Below are 23,175 nucleotides of genomic sequence, written 5' to 3'. Positions count from 1 at the left end.
TAGCACGACACCAGCATCAGTTTTGCGTCTGGGTATACCTCCCCTACCTTGGTTATAGCAGCTTTGTATAGTGCGACCGATCTCTCATCACATGCAATCATTTTAATCTGGCCCTGGTACCAGCGGGCATCTGTGCATGACGGTGGCGGACCTGGATTGCTTATTAGCACTTCCAGCGCCACATTTGTCAGTGCAGCCATTCCCATTGGGCTCTGGGGATTCTTCCTTCGGGGTCCCCCTCATCCAGAACGCCAATGACAATTCGGTTCCGTGCCACTTCTGCAAATGATTTTGCGGGCGTCACGCCCTTTGTTTTCGGTTGTTTGGCTGACGGCTTAGCCTCTTCAGCTGACCTCTGACGCTTTGCTGCCTTTACTGGAGGTTCCAGCTTAAATTAGGTATGACCGCCCTCGCGCAGTCAATTGATGCTAGGAGCTCCTGGGTTAGCTCCTCTTTGGGTGCCGGTTGTAACTCCACTAACCACAATAGGTATGCGGCGCGTCGTCTCTCCGCATACCTTGCCTTTGCCGGTTCCTGAATATTGAATGTACCCACTCTCTGGTAGATGCACTTCCAGCAGCAGCCCCTTTGACATCTCCCCCCGCTTCTCAGTCGTGCTTTGACTACAGGGTTTGGGCCTGGCTGCCTCCGGCGCTACTACTGTCTTGGGGCCAGCCTTAGCTTCTGCCCCCTTCCTTGTGCCTGCCTTATCTACGCGACCAAGCTATGCTCCCGTCCTCTTGCTGATTGTTGCCGAGCTCGTTGCAAACGCTGCTCTTTTATGGCAGCAACTAGCTCCCTTTGGATTTTTTGGTGAAGATCCGGGCTCCCTTATATGTTGGCAGGGTCATTGTGAAAAGTACATAATATACTTCTTAAATGTGATGGGATCAGGAATATCGTAAACGCCGAGGTGTTACAATTGGCACAAAATAACAAATAAGGAAATTCTAAGTTCGAGTATAACCAAACATTCTAATACTCTCGGAACTTGCAAGGATCGAAGCCCCGGAAATTACTTCAGGTGTTGACAAAATTTTATATTAAAGGAAGTATTGATAGATTCAACCAATTTTTGACACAAAAACATAGTATTACCGAGAGTTTAATTTATTTATTTTATTATATGAATTTCAATTATACATATACAGGAATTTGGTTGAAATCGGTTAAGCAGATCCCAAGATACGGGTTTTCACCTAAAAATGGGCGGTGCCACGCCCACTGTATAATTTGGAACGCGTTTCCTAAAATGTCATCTCATACCATCCCAGAGATAAAATTTAATGTCTCTGGCATATTTAGTGCTTGATTTATAGCGCTTTTAGTAGTTTTTAACAGTACCGTTATATGGGAGTGTTCGAAATTGCCACCAGATTTCCCCCATTTTCACACTGTCGACAGAGGTACTAAAAATGCTTGCTCTCAGTGAATTTTGTTATTGTAGCTTTAGCGGTTTAGGAGATATGCACATTAAACCCATTAGGGGCGGGACCACTCCTACTTTAAAAAAAATTATAACTGCAGGTGCCTCTCCCTATGGTGATACTGTATAGAAAATAACATTCTTGTATCTTAGAGCTTAGTTATGGCAATTTATTTGTTTTTGATTAATAGCTTTTTGTGGGCGTGGCAGTGGTCGGTTACGCCCAGCTGCAATACCAACCGTCTTACGGTACCAAGAAAAATGCGTACCAAGTTTCATAAATATATCTAAATTTTTACTCAAGTTACAGTTTTACGGGCGGACGGACAGGCAGTCAACCGGATTTCAACTCGTCTCTTCATCCTGATCAATAATATATTATATATATAACTCTATATCTATCTCGATTAGTTTTAGGTGATACAAACAAACGTTAGGTGAACAAAACTATTATACTCTGTAGCAACAAGTTGCAAGAGTATAAAAACAAGGAAAAGCGTTAACGGTTGTCCCGAAACTTTAATACCCTTCATATATAGAAAAAATTCCTTACAAGAACTTGATCTGGTTCGTGTAGTTTGAATGAAAGCTATATGTTATAACGATCCGATATTAACATTTTTTTTCCGGAGATTGCACTATTGTCTTATGCAATAAATCATGCCAAATTTCTGGAACTGGACCACTATTGCATATAGCTGCCGTACAAACTGAACAATCGAAATCAAGTACTTGTGTGGGAAACTCTTTCATTTGACGAGATATCTTCACGAAAGTAGGCATGAGTTATTGTCTAAGGCAACAATGTATTCTCCGAATGTTCAGACTACTATATCATAAAGCTGGCATACAAATTTAACCATCGGAATCAAGTTCTGTGAATGGTATTATAGATTCGGTGCAACCGAAGTTAACGTTTTTTCTTGTTATATCTAAAGTTCCACCAAGTGCAAAATAATAGTTATATTGGATAACAATTAGCTTCTGCTCTATAATTCAAGAATTACTAAGCTTATAACATTGGTCTAGGAACTCCAAAAAAGGTCTATAAAATAGAAAATATATCTGACACAATTAAATATCATTTTCATTAGGATCAATAATTATTAGCTATTATTGATTATATGTAGGATTTTATTAGGAGAATCTGTATATGAACTGAATCATGAAAATCATGAATGAAATGAAAACATACAGGTTTACTTTTTTGTGATAGTGAATATCTACTCTACAGTAAACTTACTTGTGGCTGACTAACATATAAAAGCTTGTAAGTATAGGGCCAAGATTTGATGAGAGTAAATTTTTTCTTGTTATTGTCGCAGTGAAAGCGACGAAGCCGCATAAAATATGCGAAACGGCAAATGACAAACAGAAAGAAAATTCGTTTAAGTGCTTAAATGGAGCTGATATTAGAAAAGATTAAAATGTGCATGAGTGCTTGGACTGAGCTCTATAAGCATTTGCTTGAAATTGATATTGAAAATAAGTTTGGCTATTAGTACTAGTATTGAGTTTAGCGAATGTGCGCTTTTATGTAGGATTTTTATTTTTGGATACTAAGAAAATTCATTACAATTATCTCAGTTCTTTAGGCTTGATTTAATTTTAAATAACTAATTCTGGAAACTCTTTAGCAATGTTCAGTTATTTATTTTTGCCTATGATTTAATTATACCCTGAACAGGGTATATTAAGTTTGCCACTGGGTTTGTAACACACAGAAGGAAACATCGGATACCCTATAGAATATACACATAAATAATGAGCATGATGAGCTGAGTTGGTTTAGTCATGTCCGTCTGTCTGTCTGTATATATACAAACTAGTCCCTCAGTTTTTAAGCTATCGATCTTAAATTTTGCACCTGTTCATTTCCCCACCAAGAATCTGCTCATTTATCGGAATGACCATTATCGGACCACTAAAACCTATAACTGCCATACACACTGAACAATCGAAATCAAGTTCTTCTAAGAAACCGTTTGTATTTGTGAGGGGTATTATAGCTTCGGTGCAACGGAAGTTAACTTTTTTTCTTGTTCTTAATATTATTTCTGCTTCGGCACTTTATTGAATTTGGAGAGGTTTACCAAAAGTTATTTCATTTAAATGCTGTAGCACAAAATTCGGGATGTGTATATATGTATGTAGTATGAGTATAAGTTTATTGAAGGCAAGTGTCTTTATTTAAATTTTTTATTCACAAAAATTTAGGCCAAATTGAAAAATTTATTCTTTCGGCTAAGAGGAGAAACAAAAAAATAAAATGCCGTTGAAACTGTACGAAATTAACTGTAACGATTTACGAAACAAATGATGTCAAATCGATACAATTAAAGTGGGTCACTTCAGAGTTTATTTTTGCTTTGAGAGCATACTTCAATACACTCGCATAGTATAGCTGGTATTTGTTAAAAAATAAATTGAGTGTTTTTACGTAATGCAACTTGTTTACAACTGATGAAAGTGGATGCAAAAATATGGTATAAATATAAATACGGTTATATTTTTGAAGCTGCAATTGACAAAAATCATATTTATCGCACTTCGGAAAGTGAGAAAATTTCTATCTTATCTCTTTGCCTTTCAGCGACATCTGTTTTTTCAGCGAAATTGATATATGAGCGCCTGCTTGAACCAAAAACACATCCCAGGCATATTAAGAGGGCATTTCTAAAGCTCACCGATAATGTTCCACGCTCTCTTCGTGAATGGCCTCCTAGGCAGACCAACTATCGCAAAATTAGACAAAAAATATAAATAAACTGGCGTTCTAAATAAGGTAGTATGTCAGACAAATATGCATTTAAATTTACAGACTTATCTAGACATAATGCCACAAACTAACCATCTCTATGCCATCTAACATCTCTCTCCTTATAATTCTTTAATTACTTACCGCCAAAGCGAGGTAGTCTCTACAAACTCATACCTGTGTACTCACATAATCTTCTTTACTACTCAAATTCCTTGAACATACTAATATGGCATGATTAATTTCCTACATGACTATGCAGATCAGATTAGCCTTCCCTTTATTTGCCTTGTTGGACCAGAATTTAATTTAATTTACTTTCTCAATAAAAAACGTATGTATGTATGTTGTATTACTTGCAACCAACCAATTTTGGTAGAATAATATGCAAATGTTTTTAATGCTCAGTCAATTGTAAAAAATAATCTCTAAAATGTTCTGGCAGGCCTTGGAAATCTTTTCCGTCCTCTCAAAGGCACTTAAATATCTATATATGAGCACACAAGCACACATCAAGCTAATTTGGTAAGCTTCCTATTAGGAAGCGTTTATTGTTGAAGTTTAACCCTTTAATATAATTACATACACATTTTTAGGATTTTATGCGAACTTTTACGCTTGGGTGCCTTTATAAGCAGAGACATACAGTACCCTACCGAAATATTAAGAACGCTTTAGTTCAAGAGGAAAGCACAGAATTCAAGTGTGCTAAAAGTGGTTGTAGAGGTAACATTATATATATTCTCGCAAAGATCAAAGCTAGAGAAATAAATTCGGTATTTAACATTCATAATTCGACGAAAGGGTGAAAGGATTACAATCATGGTTAGTCTATTATTTAAATATATTACAGATCATAGATAGCTAGGCTAGGGCTTGGCATTACGACATATTGTACCCAGAAAAAGATGCTCTATAAGTTTCATTAAGAAACCTTGCAGATTGGCCGATATATTGTATATATATATGTATATATAGTTAACTGGAAGTTCGAAAACCATTTATCGACCCAACTTTATCTAATTTTGACACGAGGATGCATTATTATCAGGAAAAGAGTATCTCCGAATTTCAATAATATATCTCACAGATTGAGCGACATTAAGTCAGCCACTGAGGTTCACATATTCGGTATGAAGCCCGCTCATACCATCTTGGGTGTAAAATTTAATGTTTCTGACGCATTTATATAGTGGATTATCGCACTTTTAATAGTTGTCAACATAATCGAAACATGGGGAGTGGGCGTGGTTTAATCCGATTTCCCCCATTTTCACACTGTATTAGGAGATACCAAAAATATTTGACCTGAGCGAAAATGTATATTTAACCTATTAAAGGGCGGAGCGCCGACCACTTTTTCAAAATTTTTCAAACCACAGAGGACCCTACCCAAAGCGAATCGTTGTACTAAATAGCAGTTTTCAATCATAATGTGGAGCTTAGTTATGGCACTTTATAAGTTTTAGTTTAGTCGCATTTTGTAGGCGTTGCACTTTTCCGATTACGCCCCTTACCAACCGGCTTGGGTGCCAAGGAACATGTGTTCATCATGATATCTCAATATTTACTCAAGTTATCGCTTTCACAGACTGATGGACGGTCGTCTTGTCATCCTTATAATTTGTATAATACATATATAATTCCATATATGTCTTAATTAGTTAGGGTGATTCGAACAACCGTTAGGGGAGCAAAACATTATATTCTCTGTTGCAACATGTTGCGAGAGTATAATGAGGCTATGGTGTAATATTTCCCCATCACTTATGATGTAAGGCGAGTAAGTATATTTTATGTCTCTAAGAATACTACAACGTGAGTGTCAAGCAAGCGCAAAGAAAAGAGAGTTAACGGATGCAGTTTACACACTCACGCTTTACGGTGTAAGCAAAGCATCTGTTATGGTTATGAATTGCGCTCGTTAGAATAATTTATGTGAGCCACATAAATCTGATTTTATTATTTATAATTTTGTAAAAAATAAAATGTATTTTCTCCAGCGACCATCTAACTATCATCTATTGAAATTTTGTTGTTGTTTTTTAGCGTAAAATATTTACTGGTGTTTCTAGGAAGACAAGCTGAACACCAGCGTGGGTGTGAGTTGTTGAAGAGACATCAAGTGTAGAGTGTAACTAAAAATAGATCAACTAGCAGAGATAAATTGTGGTCTTTATGTAAATTTAGGATGTACGCTTGCCCTGTCATATTGATACCAACTCACACATGCATGTTGTACCATATGATTTTCTCCGAAAATGGTATCATACATACAAGTAATGATTTCCTAAATTTAGGAAATTTTTATTTATATACTACGGAAAAATCTCTGGTATATTTAAACCTTGTCTTGAACCAAAAAAACAAAAATATAAGATAAAATTTCATAAAAATGGTTACCATAATCACCTAACCTAATCAGTCCTTCCCAAAAAAAAGATAATTAGTCTCCAAAAGTTCAATATCGAAAATTCGCAAGCTGAATGTATTAACTATGTTATGCTCGACTTAGGTTCCAGTTACATCTAATACGTCAGAGTAATATACAGTCCTTACCTACACATATCTACCAAAATCTTTTTTTGCAAAGAACTTCATATAATTTCATTTAATTTCAGCTCAAAACGAGTGTTCAAACTAAAGTGCCACAAAAGAAAACCTGTGGAGGAACCTGCATCTCTGTACTGTACAGCTACTCCGTTTTGTAATACGTTCAACCCATCAAGTAAAAAAGGAACTAAGTAAGATATGCGCTGATGTTGTAGCGGAAAATTGAATGCAACATGAAAGATGTTGGGCCAAATTGAAATTAACCATTATACATAGGAGTTCCACGACGAAACTGTCAATAACACGGAAAATAGCAACTTTTCTCATAAAAAATAGTCAAAATATTGTGAGTCAACAAACAAGCGACAACAAAGGAAAATAGAAACAAATTAGGGCGGAAAATAGCGCAAATAGCGCCAGCAATAAAGAAAGCCATAACAACTACATTAAACAACAAAATCAACAACAACATTAGGAGAGTCAACAGGCGATTGTCAGCAACCAAGAACATCCGCCGCGGACACACGGCAACCTTCTCTGCCCACACCGAATTCCTTCGAACGATTAGTATCTTGTTTGATATTATCCCACGCCAGCTTAGCGTTTATCCGTTGAGGAACGTCGTTTTTTCACTCAACGCAAACCAACGCATCGACTGACGGTGTATTAGCACTTTGCTTTGTTTCTTGTTACGACATTGTGTATTTCGGTGTAAAAGGTGCCATCAACAAAACAGCAGTCGTGGATACCACCGGTGATTATCACGAGTCAGTGCTAGTGCCGCCGCCCTGTCCACCCGCCACACCGCCCTACCAGCGGCTAACGAAAGCGCTGCAGTGCGATCCAAGATGCGGACACGAGGTAATTATGCACCTCAATGAGGAGGGAAATTAAAATAAATAGCGAAAATTGTTAAAAGAAATGGGATAAGGAAATACAAGGTACACATAAATTAGGAGCACTCAATTGCGTTAAGTTTTATATTCAATAAGTTGTTAGGCGGGGTTAAACAACATTATGTTCAAGTCATTAATAACGAAACATTTTCAGAAGGATGTGGTACTAGAAAAAGTAATAAGTCATCTCTCTTCAAATACTTCAATTGAAATACAATTAAATGCCTTCTTATGTATTAGATAAAGACTAAAATTCTGGATCCATAGCGAATTTAAATATGAAGAGCTAACAAATTACTCTAATATTGAAGTTTTTCTGCCAATAAGTATAAGTAGATCCCGTAACAATGACTCACCAAGAAACTAAAGTACTCAAGTCGGTGTTTCTCTTCTGAATTTTAACACGTTGTTGATTTTCTCCCCCGCTTTTCATGTTACTTTTATTCCATTAATCTGACTTCAGCAAACTGATTCAATATAAATTTGTTGCGTAAAAATTTTAGTTTCTTGGATCAACTTGAGTGAAAAGTTTATAATATTTAAAAGTGTAAACGGTGTTGTCTCTTTAAAAAGTTCCTGTCTTAATCTTGAACCAGTTTGATGGAAACTTGAAACTTTTATTTTAATAAAAAAATCAAATTTTTATTAAAATCAAATTTTTATTACAAAACAATAGATTAGGTTAAGTAAGATGACTGATCCCTCAGCATAGCGGGAGATCATAGTTAGACTGACGTGTACAGTCCTTTGTGAAGCTCACCGAAAAAACTCCTGTAGTTGGATCTCAGCTATTGCCAAAAGCGCTCTGAACTTAACACAAATCTGCTTAAGCTTTTTATTTATATTTCCCCTATTTCACCTAGATGTCTAAAAGTATGACATACGAGGTGTTTTTGCCTTGGTCTGACAAAGGCGGGACATTTAATAAAGAAGTGTTGAGATTCTCATCTTCTTCCATACATCCATACTGGCGTCCGGTAAGATATTTAATCTAACTACAGGAATCTCGACCGGGCAGTGTCAAGGTAGAACTCCTACAAACATTGAAAGGTGACCCTTGCTTAAAGACCTCCTGGGCCATAAGGACTATGCGATTGCACAGCTGCTGGTAGTTTACCAACGCTTTCTGATTTGGCCTGAGACCCAACAGTCCAGTAGTGAACCACAAGAAGCCAACGGAACTTCTACCCGTTTCCCTACAGAGAATATAATACATGTATTCCATTAAAAATACTATCCATTAATTCAGATTATGACATATACTTAATATACATAAAGGAATTCTAAGTTTTCATATCGTGGGCCGATAAACGCATGTATCGAATACCTAAAAGCACATGTGGCAATATCTTGTGGTCGATTGCGCAATTCTCATTTATACCGTTATATTTTCTTAATACACACTCCCGCAACGGTATGCGGCAAGAAAAGAGGTCTATGAACCTAATAGACTATACTTAGGCGCGAATATATAGGAAAGTGCGTTAAACCCGCAATGCCGACAAACCCCACAAATAGCGGCGCATCGACAGCTTTGGACTTGAACGTCGAAACGGTCAAGCTCGTCGAACTTGTAAGGCTTTTCCACACAGTGCAAGTACTTAGTGAGGAGAATTACAAAATGCGCTTGCAAATGTTTTTGTATTTATTTTTATTGTACCGAAATCCAATTGCCGTAATTGTCGGAATGCTATAAAGCAGCAAAAGTGAAGCAATATATTCATAATGAAGGCAGAAACAGTGGACCGAAAAATAAGAAAAGCTTTGCAAATTATGTCCACGTGTAACGGTAATCGGCTTTGGTGTAAAATCAATAATAATTTATTCTATATGAACGAGTTTTACTGTGTTCAGTATGGTTGAAGGTAAAGTTTTATGCTTTTCACTGAAATCTCTTCAATTTTAGAATAAATTAAAAGCCATTAAGTTCAAAAATAAGACAGACAATTATGAAAATATTAACATTATTAAAGGAATTCATAGGATCTCCAAATTTGAAACTCTTGCGGATGGTACATATGTACATACATAGTGCCGCGCCGCGGTGTTGGTCTTCCAATGTTGAATAAGTTATATAATATATATGTAGAATCATAGTAAAAATTTAGCTAGTTATTCACTTTTTGAGATATCGATCTGAAATTTCGCACACGATATTTTCTCACTAAGCAGCTGCTTATTTGTTGGAACCGCCAATAGCCGACAACTATAGCATTAGCTGCCATACAAACTGAACGATCCGAATCGAGTCCTTATGTGGAAAACTTTTTTATTTGGAGACGTATCTTAACGAAATTTGGCACGGCTTATTGCTCATGGCTTATTGCAGCGGTACAACCTCCCAAGAAATTATTCAGATCGGGCCACTGTACCATATAGCTGCCATACAAACTGAACGATCAGAATCAAGTCTTTGTATGGCATCATTTGTACTTGAGAAGGGTATTCTAGCTTCGGTACAACCGAAGTTGCCTTTTTTTCTTGTTTTGAACATATCTTTTGCAATGGAAGTTTCAATGCTTAATTTTTTAATGAGGTCTTTTTAGTCGGTATCTACAAAACTAGATTCCAGACATTTTGCCAGAAAAAAATTAAGGTGGTCACATGATATGTCACATATTACTTTCGTAATATTTCATACTCAAATAAAACAATTTGACATATTTCGCTGTTTTCATGAATAATTCTTAAAAGTAATAGAATTTTGGTCTGATTTGTTTAACATTGATATCGTATTGATAAGTAGGTCTAACCATATTCCAGTTCCATATTCATTTCTTACATAATTTAAAATGCGAGATATCAAGATATACTAAAACTGCAATTCCGCCCTTTTAGACTATTAAAAATCTTATCTTTTTTTTTTGTAAAATGCTACTTAAAGTCCTTGAAAATATAATAGTTTATAATATGTAAAAGACTTTAAAGTGTTTATAGTTTGCTTACTTATTTATAGTTGACGGTATTTTTCAAGCAATATTATCTACATAAGCCGGAAAGATTTTAAATGATTATAAAAATTATTATTGTATATATTATTTCTGTTCAAAAAATGTTCAGCATTGTAATATAGAAGAAACGGTATGTTTTCCGTGTATATCACAACGGGAATAATGTTTCAAACTCAAAATTACAGGAAGAATTACAATCGCATTTCTCACCGACCTTGCCATCAAATTGTGTGCGCTGTTCCCCCACATAAAACATATCCATGCATGCATTTAAGATGGCGATTACACCAGTCGAACAGTCATGACCCAAAGGTGTTAAGCCAAAGCTATGAAATTACAAAAACAATAGACGAAAATGCATAGGAACAGCAATAAAGCATGCTGTCAAATTGCCTTGGTAATAAATGCTGAGCGTTGAAGTGTAAGAACTTTGCTCAAAGCACAGACACAACAGGGTGGATGAGGGCTAATATCGGTTGAGCGTTTGGCTGTTACTAGGCGCCCACTCGGCACGCAATCACTGAGGCGTTTAGATTTAATAATCAAAAACGTATAATTTCCTCTATTGGAATAAGTGTGTACCGACTTGTGCAAATATTGTTATAACGGTAATGTTCGTATGATGTGTACTTAAACAACAATGTTGGCATGTTCGTCAGTTTGTACCCCTTATATATGGAAGCTTACTTTGTTCTTTTCCATCTTTGCCTTCGTGCAGGACTGGTGGCCTAATAAGCCTTACCAAGCGCACAAATTCGTTCCATGCATGCAAATGGCGACTGAAGCAATTAAAGCTCTAGCAACGGAAATAGAACAAAGAAAGGTAAAGCCGCAGTAACAGTTTGTTAAAGCCAGGAACAAGGCAATAAGTAATATCAGTTCAGTGGCAAAGGTGTTGGATAAATTGGCAACACTTGGCTTTAGGCTTTCAAATCTCCGATAACCTTCGAAAGCAACAACTGCAGTGTGATGGTAAAGTAAATATTCATGTAAAGAAGTACCTGTAAAGCAAGTAAACTCCAAAACAATAATCTACAAGTAATTCATGCAGTAGGCAAAATCCCATAAGAAGTTAGTTTAAGAAACGACACATTCCACTTGTTCACTTTAATTTAATACGCGTAGCAATAATTGATAAAAGTGAAGATAATAATACCATAGTGTTTAGAGCTCTTTGAGAGTTTTTTGTATATCCTATATATACTCTCCTTCGTAAATGTATTACAAGTATATATTAGAGACAGAACAGCTTGGTACAAAAAACCCGGAAATAACGAAAGTTTATCCCTTGAAATCTCCTGATTAACTTGCAAATACCCTTCCGCCTGCAGCATATGAAAACTCAAATGACGTGTCAAGTATATGACATTTTAAAGTTGTCAACAGCAGAAGGCTGAGGGTAAGAAACACAAGCGACATAGCAACGCTTTGACACAGGGAGCATTTGAAGCCAGGGCGTATGAGTGTTGTGAAATTCAATTCCTTTATGCCCACATTGCAAACATGTATAAAATTATTTTGGTATGTGCATACTATATACTTGATGTTTATATAATGTGTATGTTTAAAATACTCATGTGAATTTCACTTAGCAAGCGTAGGTGATAATCAATAATTATTAGATACCGTTAATAAGTAACCCATGGCGTTAAAGTCACGATATATGCATATGTATAAACTGCATATACTGGTACATGTGTAGGGTTGCATGCAATTGAATAAAAAGCGTTCATGTAAGCTCATGGGTATTAAGGTTTGTTGCATGCAGCTTTGTTGCATGAAATTAGCAATTACAAAATGTTTCAGATATGTGCATAGCATGTATTTATATTAACAAGTAAATTAACTTAGTTACTATGTAGAGTTTAAGGCAATCCGTATCTCTTGTTGGTTTAATAAGTCTACAAATTAAAATAAATAAAATAAATTAGTTTTTAGCAGCGTACACTTGTCAAAAGTCACAACACTCATTTTGATTCCTAAACTGATATTATTGTACTTACATATGCATTTTAATGCTTATACAAGTTTTAAGATTTTACAAATATCTGTAATCTGCATTAATATACGTTTCGCCGTTAGTTTTCCACCTTTTCGCAAAATCAACAAAATACAATTTATTTGACAGCTGGTCCTTGCAACGACTCGCACTTTCTTTATTGCCTGTAGCTGCTATTGACTTGAAAACCTCCAGGATAGGAAGCCAGAACTAATTTGCTAAGTAATATGGGGGTTAATACTAACCCCTTATCTCTTATTCTTCCATCCAAAAAGATACTTGCTATTGCGGAAAGCACATAGAGCTACGATTTACGTCATCGTTACCACTATTTCTATAAAGGTATGAAGCCGCTCAAAGTCTTTTTTAGTTTAATTATATTTGATAGATCTCCATATATATTTGAGTTTCATTATTATTATTCAAACTTGCGCTTAGTCACATAACATTTATCAAAAAGCCTTTTGGGAGAGTCGGGTGAATTCGTGTAAAACGAGGCCCATTTTTTTATAATTAAAAATCCTTTTTAAAAACCAGTAGTACTATATAGTATGACATTTGGAGAACATTCTACGATACTCTCTCTGATCTCGGAAAAAATACAATTCCGGTGCCTCTTATAACTTGGTTCTAGATCATCTGAAACAAAAATATGGAATACCGTTAATTTCAGTTGCACTAGTATACCCTTCACAAATAAAAAAGTTTCCCATACAAGCACTTGATTCTGAACGTTCAGTTTATTTGGTAGCTATATGCTACATTGCTCCGATATCGGCGGTACCGACAAATGTGTACCTTCTTGAAAAGGTAAAGATTTGTGGAAAATTTCAAACAGATATCTCGAAAACTGAGGGACTAGTTTACGTATTATATATACAGGCGGACGGAAATACAGACGGACATGGCTAAATCGACTCAGCTTGTTATGCTGATCATTTATATACTATATATATTTTATATGATCTTCGACGCCTCCTTCTGGTTGTTACAAGCTTCGTGGCAGACTTAATATACCCTTCGTTAAATAATCGCTTTGTCTAGCTAAAACTGGGGGTTTTACGAAATATTACCTTTTCTTTTTTTGAGAATTTGCGAAAAATCGTTTCATTTATTATTGTAAAATGAAAACTATTGATAATTTTGAAAATTCCAGAATTACCTCTTACGTTATGTGTAGAAATAGTTTTAAAAATGCCAAAACGATCGGTACAATAGCTCTGAAGTTATGAGAGGCACCAAGTATGAAAACGTGAGTTGTGGGGAAACGCTTTAAAGCTTTGAAATGCAAATATTCTGATGTAGCACGTTCATAATACAGGGATAAAAATAGCTATAACTTCGTCAGTTTTGCTCCAATCGACTGAACACATTATTGAGATATTATTTATTTTGCCAAAAAATTAAAAAAAAAAAATTAAAACAAAAAATTTTTAAAACGAACAAATAATTTTAAAACGTCCTGTGTACAAATTAAAAATATTGCAAAAGATTCCGATGTAGAAAATATAACGTAATTTTAGATAACCTATCCTCTAGATCTGAGGCACTAAATATCTAACATTTTCAGGAATAGATAAAAAATGATTTTTGAGAAAAATTTCGGAATAATTTCAATTAGGTTTCTTATACGACTTTCAGTTCCTTATTAGCATCATAAAGTAGTGTCCAGCCAACTCTCGAAAGCTGATGAAGATCCGATGTATAATTTGTCAGGGCAATACAAATATATTTTTTTATCACATTTTAGTCATACCATTAATTCAATCTTATTTTATCTTTTAGGTAACCATCGGCCGGCGCATCGGTCTTTACAGATTTTGCGGCGATATTGGACGTGGCAACTTTTCCAAAGTCAAATTAGCTGTACACCAACTAACACGCGGTAAGCGCTCGTATTTGCGATAATAGTTTTGTGCCTTCTTTTGTAGGCGAGTATGCAAAAAACGTAAAACTCTGATAAAATCACCATTAAAAGATTTTACAATACTGGTAACATCGATTTTTCATTTACTACGATTACTGAAGTGAATTATTTAACGAGTATTTTTTTGTCGCTCGCTTAAAAAAGAGATGATGCTTAAAGAAGTATTACGACTTTGTCTTACAACAAAACCAATTATTGTAATATTAGAAAATGCACACTACACAAAGTTCACCGAACATTTCAATGGTGACATGTTTCGAAGTTTCACTGTGATCCACATAAAAATGGTCGCTAGTCCATAGTCGCTCAAATCATATATCCATTAAGTCGAGTACCATTCATGTAAATGCCAAAGCCAGTACAATCGGTTGTTGTTCAAGGCTCAGCCGAGAAAAAACTGACTCAATTCTGACTTTGTGTGTCTTTCCACTCTTTTATTCTTATTCACTTTGATTTGCCTTATTTTTTTATTTCTTTTTTCCTTGCAGACAAAGTGGCTATCAAAGTAGTTGACCGTGGTGGCTTGGATGCAAAAGCGTTGCGTATGCTCTCCAGTGAAATAGCGACGCTCGAATGCGTGCATCATCCCAATATTTTAAGGTAAGGGGTGAAGCGGGGGGAAATGGACGGATACTGCAAAAAAAGGGGTAAACAAGCTCTATGAAACTCATGCAAATCGGTGTATATTTGTGCACGTATACTCTGTCAAATAAGTAACTTGTCTTTTGTGTCACATGATGAAATATGTTTATATTAAGTGATTTGAAATTGAAATATGGTACAGATTTGGAAAAAAATGACATGTCGCAAAATGCTGCAAGGTGGTCGGCATTTTATATAGTACACTCCGTAAAAAATACAGAAAATGTTCTCCGAGCAGAACAATTGTTACTTTGCAAAGATTGAGCAATGAATACGGTATTCTTAATAAATTAAAATTCGTTAAAGAACATGCTTTCAATGAGTATAGAGTGAAGGGCATTGTCATCTGAAGCTGTTGCAAGGTTCCAATCTAATCTATGGAAATCTCGAAATTAAACACACGTTCATGGAGCCAAAGTCGTTTGTGCTACAATTAAAAATTTTTCTGTGCATCCCCGCTGAGCAATTTCGCAATACGGACCTCAATCAACTGTTTCAAAAAAAACGTTACTTATTTGACAGAATTTGAAAAAGAGTCTATACTCATATGAGAGTGTATAGTGTAGATACATGTAATCATATATGAATACATTACTTCGCAAGGAACAGCGTAAAATGCATTTGCTTTTAAAAACCGAGTGAAAAAAAATAACGACGTAACGGCAAAGTGGCATAAAAATCTGACGTTGACTCTGCCACTTTGCTGCTTCCTCCCGCTTTTAACCTGTCGTTCTGCTCTTCACTGCATCAGCTTTTATATATGCATATACATAAGTATAGAGCAAACGAGTGCTTGTTGTATAAGTTTCATTTATTTCTCTATTTTCCGCTTTTATCTCTGACGCAGGCTTTTCGAAGTGGTGGAGACATTGGGACGTGTATATCTTGTCACCGAGTGGATACGCGGCGGCGAGCTCTACAATCACATCGCCCAGGGTGGCCCGCTGCGGGAGATACACGCTGCGCCCTTGTACAAGCAGCTGTTGTTAGCCGTAAAACACATGGTAAGCAGCTGGCAATTATATTTTACTTTATGTGTGTGCAGGCATTCAGAAGTCTGCCAGAAAGCAGTCAGACAGCGACGACCAGCCGGCGGCAATACGAAAGGACACACTTATGGGAGCACTCGGCCATGTGGCCATAGTGGTGACCAGTTGTCCATTAAATTGCGATTTGTGTTTTCTGACACTGTACTTATTGCCCAGTTTACCTTCTACTCTTCTCCCGCTGCTGCTTACTTACATATATTTTGTTTTTATTTTTGTTTTTGCATGTTTTCTCGCTACCTCCATCTACGCCTGGCGTTTGGTGATAAATTACAGCACAGCTTGGGCTTTGTGCATCGCGATATTAAGGCTGAAAATGTGCTACTGCTATCAGAGGATCGCTTGAAACTGGCTGATTTCGGTTTTAGTACACAACTTATCAATGGTGAGTGACAATGGTGTGCTTGTGGTGTTTGTTTGTTGGTGAGTGTAAAAAATTAAAATTTGTTTCAACAAAGGCGCTTTAAATGGCGAGGGCAAATTTATGAGAAATGCGAGAAATATTTCAGTTCTTAAAAATGCTTCAGAAAGTTTTGTTGTTGCAAATAATTCATGTACCTAGAACGCGGTTTATTTGTTTTAAGTTATGAGCAAATGAAATATTCACAACATTATTAAAAAAATTTTGAGCCAAATAATGGTAGTCGGTTGGAAGATTTGTATTGTATACAATCACCATGAAGGATATTGCAATCGCAACGTTATAGCTTGGTCCTGAGCATATTTAGCCGCCAGACTACTTTTGAATAAAGTGCGGTTTTTTGCGAATTAAGTACCCCAGAAATACTAGAGTAGTTACACTGTGGTATATTTGTTATTTAACCCGTCTCTTCGAACTTATACATTCATGAACAGCTCTAATATTTTATAGGGTGTTTTTTCGACATGTTGTTTTTTAAAAAAATAAAACGCATACCATTTAATGTTATGGCCAGAATTTAGCCTTATTATAAGTGTTTGCCATTATGTTCTGAAAAACGATTTCGGGAAAGTGACCGCCGCTTGTGGCTCGAATAAATCCCAATCGAGAGGTGAAATTATCGACAACTTTTTGCAGCAATTGGAGCTGTATGTCAGCAATAGCACGCCGGTTGTTATCTTCCAAGGCGTCAATCGTCTTGGGCTTATCTGCGTAGACAAGCGACTTTACATAACGCCACAAAAACAGCTCAGCGGTGTTTAATCGCACAATCTTGGAAACCACGCCATAGGTCCACCACGCGAGTTTCCAAAGTTTCTTTCTAAAACTGATTGTATGGTTGGTTGTATGGTATGTAGCGCCATTTTGTTTGAAGCATAAGTCGTCCACATTAACATCCTCCAATACAGACACGAAAAAGTCAATAATCATGGCTATAACACGTTCCCTTTTGACTGTAACATCATGGACGGCTTCATTTTTGAAGAAATATGAAATTATCTCTGCCCATAGAGCACAACAAACAGAGACTTTTTGAGGATGTTACTGCGTCTCAACAATGTATTTTGCATTAGCATCACTCCAAATGCGCCAATTTTATTTATTACCGTACCCATACAACCAAAAGTGAGTTTCAGGATCGGTGGTCATCTCATTTTGGCCCATTCACCGAACGTGCAACTCACTTGATGATCATTCGGCTTCAATCCTTACGCGAGTTAGATTTTGTAAGCCCGCAAACCAAGATCCTTTCGCAAAATCTTCAATGAAGTGGATGGGCACAGATCCAATTGTTGCATGCGTTGGCAAATGGACTTATTTGGGTCTTCTTCGGTACTTTGCTCCATAGCAGCAATAGCGTCTTCGGTACGCACGGTATTACACTGTACACTGACTCTGATTATGGGTATTATCCACTAGAGTAAACGTGGTGCAAAATCAATTCATGGTTGCTCGAATTACCTTCTCTGCTGAGTGATTATGTCGATCGAATATTGGCGCGATGTTTAACCCGAACGGAACCATTATTATTAACAAGTATGTGCTATTTGCAAACGTTGTTCCGGAGTAAGTCTGTTCATTATGAAATGGCGAATCAAACTGAGTATAAATCAAGTAACAGCTGTCAAAAAGACCGACTCTAAAAGAAGTATCGCCGTATTAAAAACCACACGTATAGAAAAAATCCGGTGTAATTATGAATTACCGAATTAATGGACATAATAATTATACACTATTCTCACCAAGAGTTTTTGTTGATTCGTCTAACTGTCAGCAGTCAATCAATTATCTGGACAAACTTCACTTTTCTCAATTATTGGAGACCACAGTTTAAAACTTAATGTATGCCACCTTCGCCTTATAAATATACGGATGGCAATTGAATATATCTTGCCTTGGGTACGCTGACGTGTTTGCACTACATACCACTTACCTGAATAACTTTGTAATTATACACTACTCATTTGCTGGCACTTGTCATCAGCTCATCAGGAAGTTAGTTCAAAACACAAGAGCACTTTGTTGAGCTGAAAGAAGACACTACGTTTGCGGCAAAATGTAGTGGAAACGACAGATTTAGTACATATAGTTTAGCCAAGCATCACCAGTAAAATTATAAAGTAACAGTATAAAAAATAATGCGTTTATGTTTGTATCGTCCTATTTCTAAAAGTATGTGCGAGTTTTTGATTTTTCTAATTATTTTATTTTTTAACCTCACATGTGTAGGTGCCAATCAGAAGCTGGACACATTTTGTGGTTCTCCCCCGTATGCTGCTCCTGAACTGTTCTCCGATGATCACTATGTCGGCGCGCCGGTGGATATTTGGGCGCTTGGTATTTTGCTTTATTTTATGGTTGTCGGTAATATGCCATTTCGAGCGCCCACAATACCCGGCCTGAAAGCGGCGATATTGAAAGGTGACTATCTGCTGCCCGGACAATTGAGTCTGCCATGCATAAGACTTATCCGTAAGTATTTATAAAAGGTAAAAATAGAGATTATTTTTAAGAAATATTTTCAAATTTATGTAAAAATATTTTATACATAGTTTGCGGCTCTTAAAATTTAAACCATCGACAAGCTTATCCGTTAAATAACTTGAAGATATCTAGCCGTTGCACACCGTCGTAAAAGCAGAGAACGTACTAGTCTACATGATCTTATGAAAAACTCGACTGATCAGTATGAAACGCTCAAGTTTTGTTATTCTGGATATTATCGCTCCCAAGCCTCTATATTTATATTATATACTTGTATAATCAATGGCAGAATAGACTGAACTACAATCATATTAGCCAATGTACAATATTATACAACAATTTTATTTGCTACAGATCTTAGTTATTACACTTAAAATCTATGTAGAAGAACTAGAAAAGAAAACTAAAGCAAATTTCTCGGTTGTTAATGCAAATGTTATCTGAACAGATTTTTTTAGCTATTGCATAATCAGTCCAGAAATTCCGTAACGAAAATAAACCTAACACGATCACAAAGTATGCCCAAAATGTTTGCATACTTTCAGGCGTATTTTCGCATATCTCAAGGCGAACAAATCAGCTGAAGAGACAGCAGGTGATTTAAAAATAATAATATTGAGGATACAACTTTTTTAATGGCAAATGAAAATAAGGAATTTAATAAAATTTTAATTAATAAAAATAAATTAATCAATATTCGCAGTGATAATATTAGTAAGTATTTTGGTAAATAGCTACCCCACCTTTTGGAACAGTATCTCGTGGCGTAGGACATATTTTCTTCATGGTATAATATTCTAAGTTGCTTAGATACTCTTTAATCCTTAGTTGCCTTGTTTAAAATTCTTTTATCATGAGAACTCCGACTGTATAGCATTTTCTAACTGCTTAACTGCTAGGGCAATCTCTTCGCTACATTTTGGGGGTAACTTCAAACTAATTGGATTCTGAAGCCAGTTCTTAATATTAGTATTTTTACTATTATTGATGAAGGATCAACGTTTAAGTCAAAGCTCTCCTTAATGTAGAATTGGTGTTGTTATGTGCCTTTGCATTGAGCCACTTTTATATCTATTTAACTTTGCTGAAGTAATTATACAACTAAAATTTTGTATTCTTTAATAACCATATTTTTATTGCTCTACTTTCAGAACGCATCCTTATACACATCCCCGCACGTCGTCCCACTATTGACGATATGCTCACCAGTCAATTCGTTTGCTATCCAAAACTCAGCGCCGAACTCATGCAATATGAGATCAATTTACGTACGAAGCCCGTCAAACGTTCCGGTTTCTGGGTGCGTTCAAAGTCACGACGCATGCGCAAATCGTATTCATTGCGCGAACGCTATATGGAGGTGACCAATAAGCCGCCTATTAATATGAATACACGCAAAAATGACGGCGTATTCGTCGATAATTTTTTACATCCGATCGAAATCAATCGTGATCTACCCAACGAACTCTCGAAGGAACCATCAAAGCCAAACACGCCAAAACGTTCATTCTTCTGCGGTACGCTAAAGAAGAAAGTCAGCCCAATGGAATTGGAGAAGGAGCGACAATTGGCCAACGGTAACGGTTGTGAGAATCGTCAATGGAATGCAGATGTGGCCATTGATTGTTCGCTTTTCAAAAACTACGATGTTGAGACGGGAGATTTTATCATGCTGCCAACAAATACCGATGATTTGACATTGGTGAAACCGCTAGAATACGAGGCGCGTCAGCTGCTCGACGAGCTGGGCGTCAACTCCGAAATGTTGCGTGCGGCCATACAAAATGGTCCACGTAGTGATATAATCGGCACGTATCGAATTATTGTGAATCGCCTGCAAAAGCAGTCGTGGTTGGCGCGAAAGCATGTCGAGCTGGCGCTACAAGAGATGCCAAAGATAGAGAAGAAAATTGAACGCTCATGCTGCATACTTTAAAGCGTACAAAGTGCATGCGTTGACCGCTTTCTCTCTCTCACTTCCACTACACAAAAATATTACTTGTGCTACTCACAATCTTCCATAAACTCCTTGTCTCTCTCATTTTCTCTCTAGCTATATATATATATCTCTCGCTCTCTCGTATCAGCCCATATGGTTCTGTCTATGTAGTAGTAGATATTAATCAGTTGCATCGTGTTTGTCACGTGACGTGTGTCTGACACGTGACAAGCGACAAATTACTACGCGTACAAGTATATTGACATGTGTTACATACATACGTATGTAAGTGTAGTTGCGTTAAAACTGTGTATACGTGTAAGTAGTGATTTTAATCGCTGATCTCGGAAATGACTACTCAATAATCCCACTTCGCAGAAAAAAATGGAGTGAAACGAAGTTATATAATACATTAGTCGAATTTCATAGCGGTAGTTATAATGTAATAAACACGTAAATAATAGTCAAATTGATAAATAATCGTTAGCTGAATGTACTCGCTCTATTTGAACAGCAAGAAAAGTGTATGTTCATATAGACTAGTTATACGTTACACTCGAAATAAGAAGCATAACACATATATACATACATATTTATTATTAATAATATTAGACACACACGCGAATGTGTTAAGTTCGTTATATTTTGTAATTTTATAATTTATAAAAACTTAGTGTTAAATGTCAAAAATGTTGTATTTTAGTTATGAACTGTGGCAAGTAAATATTATAAAAAGAAAACCAAGAATCTTTTAAACTGAAACTGTTGGTCCATTTTTAGTCACAAATTTGTGTCGAAAATCCATTAAAAAAAAAAAATATATATATATATAATAAAACGAAAAAGGCAGCAAGCATTTTGCATATTTGAATTGTCTCCCATGGAGTCATTTACATACCTTTATAAACGTTTAACAGAACTTAGTTTCATAAATAACTATTGTATATCGTTTAACTATGTTCGTTATGTCGATTTTGAATGTAATTCAGTCTAATAAATAAATGACGAGAGTCTTAAAAATAATATTGGATTTGGCATATTTGTTTTTTCAAAAAGGGATAAAAATAGTGTTTTTTGAGGCTCTGTAAAAATTAAAAAAAAATGAGTAAGTATGCCTTCTCATTAGGAGATAATTGCGAAAGGCTTTTCTAGAGTTTTCATCTGATCTTTATTTTACTACGCCCACGTAGTTTCCTATGAAAAGTTCAGGAATTCACAAATATATCGATACAAAACAAATAATGTAACGCGTGTGAGACTGCTATTAAGTTGGGCTAAACAAGAACCCAGACATATGCTATACCAATGACTTGGACCGAAAGGATCATGTAAGTAATTGTTATTTTTGTTTGACTCAAACAAAATTCTACAACCAAGTTTTAACACACTACCCCGTATCCAAACTTGCCTTCGGCCAACAGAACCATCCTTCATAGTGCCGTTCTGGAATTAAGTGAGACTGAATCATCTTAGCATCATCATTTTTTGTGGACTGCCCAGCTTGCGCAACACTATGATTTAAATATTTTTGATCTCATAGTATTAGAGGTGAACTAACTTCTATCGAATATAATCTTCTCAAGGGATCTATGATGGGTTTATCAAGTGTCAGCCCTAATACCTAACCTAACCTACATTATCGCCTTTGTGGTTGACTTTTTAGTATTTATTATAAAAATAATGTATTTTTACTTTTACTTTCAAAGGAGAGAAATAAATCTTGCACAAAGTTAGCATGTTCTCAAAAAATTTAAATATTTCAATATGGCTACAAATTTACCTCCTTATTTGAGTAAGCTATAGACTTCAAATTGGGTCATATGTATTAATGAGGGTAAGAGACTATATAGGGCTCGATTTTTTACCAAAAGTCGGCGCTGGTCAGTTGAAACCTAAATAGAAACTACTTTATTTTCTATTTATTTATTGCTGTTAAGGCGATAGATTTAATCAAAATATAACTTATAAATTATTATAAATCAGTTTGTATCTTTCTAGTTTACCTCGCACGTCATTTGAATTAAACATTCCACACACATTCGAATCATATTAACCAAAGATATTTGCCTTGGAGGTGGGCCTTATGATTGCACAAATAGACAACACTCCATCAAATGGAATGACAGCAACAGC

The 23,175-nt window shown here is 36.0% G+C and overlaps 1 protein-coding gene across 2 annotated transcripts in view; it reads left to right on the top strand.

Moving 5' to 3' along the window:
- The window catches only part of LOC106621726 (MAP/microtubule affinity-regulating kinase 4), a 60,709-nt gene extending 38,644 nt beyond the window's left edge, over positions 1-22,065 (top strand). Inside the window, exons 1-7 of one of the 2 annotated variants that reach the window (XM_036373701.2) lie at positions 7,358-7,598; positions 14,369-14,468; positions 14,999-15,110; positions 16,000-16,156; positions 16,475-16,583; positions 18,849-19,091; positions 20,255-22,065. In XM_036373701.2, coding sequence (XP_036229594.2) covers positions 15,055-15,110; positions 16,000-16,156; positions 16,475-16,583; positions 18,849-19,091; positions 20,255-21,039 — 1,350 coding nt within the window. In that variant the 5' untranslated portion in view covers positions 7,358-7,598; positions 14,369-14,468; positions 14,999-15,054 and the 3' untranslated portion in view covers positions 21,040-22,065. Of the gene's footprint in view, positions 1-7,357; positions 7,599-14,368; positions 14,469-14,998; positions 15,111-15,999; positions 16,157-16,474; positions 16,584-18,848; positions 19,092-20,254 lie in introns of those variants that run through there. The other variant, XM_036373727.2, reaches the window with a different exon arrangement.
- Positions 22,066-23,175: the final 1,110 nt, after the last annotated feature.

Source organism: Bactrocera oleae, chromosome 3 (assembly GCF_042242935.1).
Source record: "Bactrocera oleae isolate idBacOlea1 chromosome 3, idBacOlea1, whole genome shotgun sequence".
NCBI classification, from domain to species: Eukaryota; Metazoa; Arthropoda; class Insecta; order Diptera; family Tephritidae; genus Bactrocera; species Bactrocera oleae.
Note: the sequence above shows the minus strand (reverse complement) of the source record. Positions and strands in the feature narration are given on the sequence as shown.